This window comes from Pholcus phalangioides, unplaced genomic scaffold, assembly GCF_987345545.1.
Source record: "Pholcus phalangioides strain wild (caught in Gottingen) unplaced genomic scaffold, Ppha-v1.0 ptg000041l_1, whole genome shotgun sequence".
Taxonomy (NCBI): domain Eukaryota; kingdom Metazoa; phylum Arthropoda; class Arachnida; order Araneae; family Pholcidae; genus Pholcus; species Pholcus phalangioides.
The window spans coordinates 751,042-753,290 of NW_028301627.1; the positions used below are offsets into that span (position 1 = coordinate 751,042).

Here is a 2,249-nt window from a genome sequence, read left to right on the forward strand (position 1 = left end):
GACAGTTTTTTGCCCATTTGGGGCACTTTCCCTGGGCTGACGAAATTTTAAAGTAGCCTATCGTTCAAGTCGGGTCCCCCATTTGGTATATATGCAAAATTCGGCGACGATCGATCTAAAATTGTAGATTTGTATAGAGAACATACACACACACACACAGACAGAAAATCAATTTTATATATATAGATAGATATAAATATTCTGGAGAAAAATGATCTCTGGAAGGGCTATTATAGAATATTCTCATCAAGAACAATTAGAATATTCTCATCAAGAACAATTAGAATATTCTCATCAAGAACAATTAGAATATTCTCATCAAGAACAATTAGAATATTCTCATCAAGAACAATTAGAATATTCTCATCAAGAACAATTAGAATATTCTCATCAAGAACAATTAGAATATTCTCATCAAGAACAATTAGAATATTCTCATCAAGAACAATTAGAATATTCTCAAGTTATTTATAATGGTAGTTCTTCCGAGAATATTCTCTCACAGATTATTCTCGAGAATTGTCACATCTCTAGCTTCCACTTTTGCGCTGCCTGCTCCAGAGCCACCGAATTCATGTCCCCATTTACATTCTGTATTTTAAAAAATTTGACTTTATCGGATGGGATTTTTGAGACGTTGCTGAAAATCAAATTGTAATTCCGACGCAATTCTAAATGTTCCAAATGATCTGAATTCTTTAACAGACTGCACACGTCCAGTCCACGGAAATTACAACGGCTGGCTTCGAGCACTGTCAAATCTTTGAGCCCAGGGCAATCATTTCCACCTGTGGTAACAAGCTCACATTCGCTTAAGTACAGTTTCCGTAATCGGGGGCATCCACTCGCTAATTTATAGATCGGAAACTGGGAATTCTGATTGTGATTCCACTCAAGCACTTCGAGTGATGCGCATTTAGCAGCGATTTCTGTAATCAGCTGTTCGCTGTTCTTTATACTGCAAAAATTAAAGCTCAGATGTTTCAATTCCGGTCCACGCACGGTGAGGATTGGGTCGAGTTCTTTAAGTGTTATGAACCCAGGTGTAGGACCGATCGAAACTTCCATATGCAAACATTCCAGATTCGGACAATGTTTAGCCACGATCTTCATCGTATTCACATCGATAATATTGTCTGAAATTACGAGAGATTTGAGAGCGCGGAAGTTTGGGAGCACGGCCCGTAGACGGTTGAGGTTGATTAAAACCATGAAAGCATCATTACCCGGTTCGCTGATATGATCTATCAGGAGGCTCTCGGCGTGGCGCAGTAATCCTCTATTCGAGAGAGACATGATGTAGTTCCAATTTCGCAAGTAGATGTTTTTCCACAGCGAAGGCGTGGTCGAAAGGTTCCACCACAATTTGCACACTGGTACGACGTTCCTTGAGAATGCCATGTGTCCCTCGGACTGGATGTAATGCGAGAAAATCTTCAGCAGCAGTTCTGGGGCCAAATCTCCGATGGTTGTCGTCATGATTGAATCCGGAACTTTGATCAACAGCAAATACCTCGAATGCCGAGCTTCTTGAGTACTTTGTTTTAAAGGGGTCTGAATTCCAATTTCCAACGGCGAAGTGGGGTGTAGCCAAAGCTGCATTATGAGTTCTTATCTTTATTGAAAGATAAGAGGTCTTTTTTATCGCGGCTTTGCGTGTAGCGTTGTTTTTAGAGAAAACTAGAGATGAGCGATTCGCTCATGAACCGTCTAGAAGAGCGGGTTTTTTTTTCTTTTAAGAGCGAGTGAGTGACGGTTCTTGAGAAAAAAAAAAAAGAAAGGACCGCGGTTCCCACTTCCATCTTAAGAAAATACCGATTCTCGTCGAAGCTGTCGACAGGACAGGCCATGATTTTTCTCCCTTCATACGCAGGGACGTCATTTCAACTTTTTCCGGGGTCGGGTCATAAGAACATGTACTCAATGCTTATACGGGGTGATTATAAAAAAAACTATCCCCACATATGGGCCCCTAACTATCATACCATTCACAGAAACTGAATGAAATTTTGGCATGAGGTATTTTGAGGTATGCGTTCAAGAATGATACGGAAAACAACAGTGTCGCTCTAACAGTTACGGTTACAGTGAGAAAATTTCGAAAATATCAAATGGCAACACCAAGTTTTTTTGTATTGGAATGCGATCTCCATACTGAAAAACACTAAATAGCGTTGGAATGGCACCTGTAGCACGAAAATGCCCGGAGCTAGGCAAGGAAAGAGTAAAAAGGACTTTGCCGTGCACCA

At 40.5% G+C, this 2,249-nt stretch overlaps 1 protein-coding gene across 1 annotated transcript; it reads right to left on the reverse strand.

Annotated features, from left to right (window-relative positions):
- Positions 1 to 522: 522 nt before the first annotated feature.
- LOC149065021 (F-box/LRR-repeat protein 6-like) lies at positions 523 to 1,602 on the reverse strand. Its single transcript, XM_089254271.1, has one exon. The coding sequence runs from the start codon at positions 1,600 to 1,602 to the stop codon at positions 523 to 525; it is 1,080 nt and encodes a 359-aa protein (XP_089110397.1).
- Between the last annotated feature and the right edge of the window lie 647 nt (positions 1,603 to 2,249).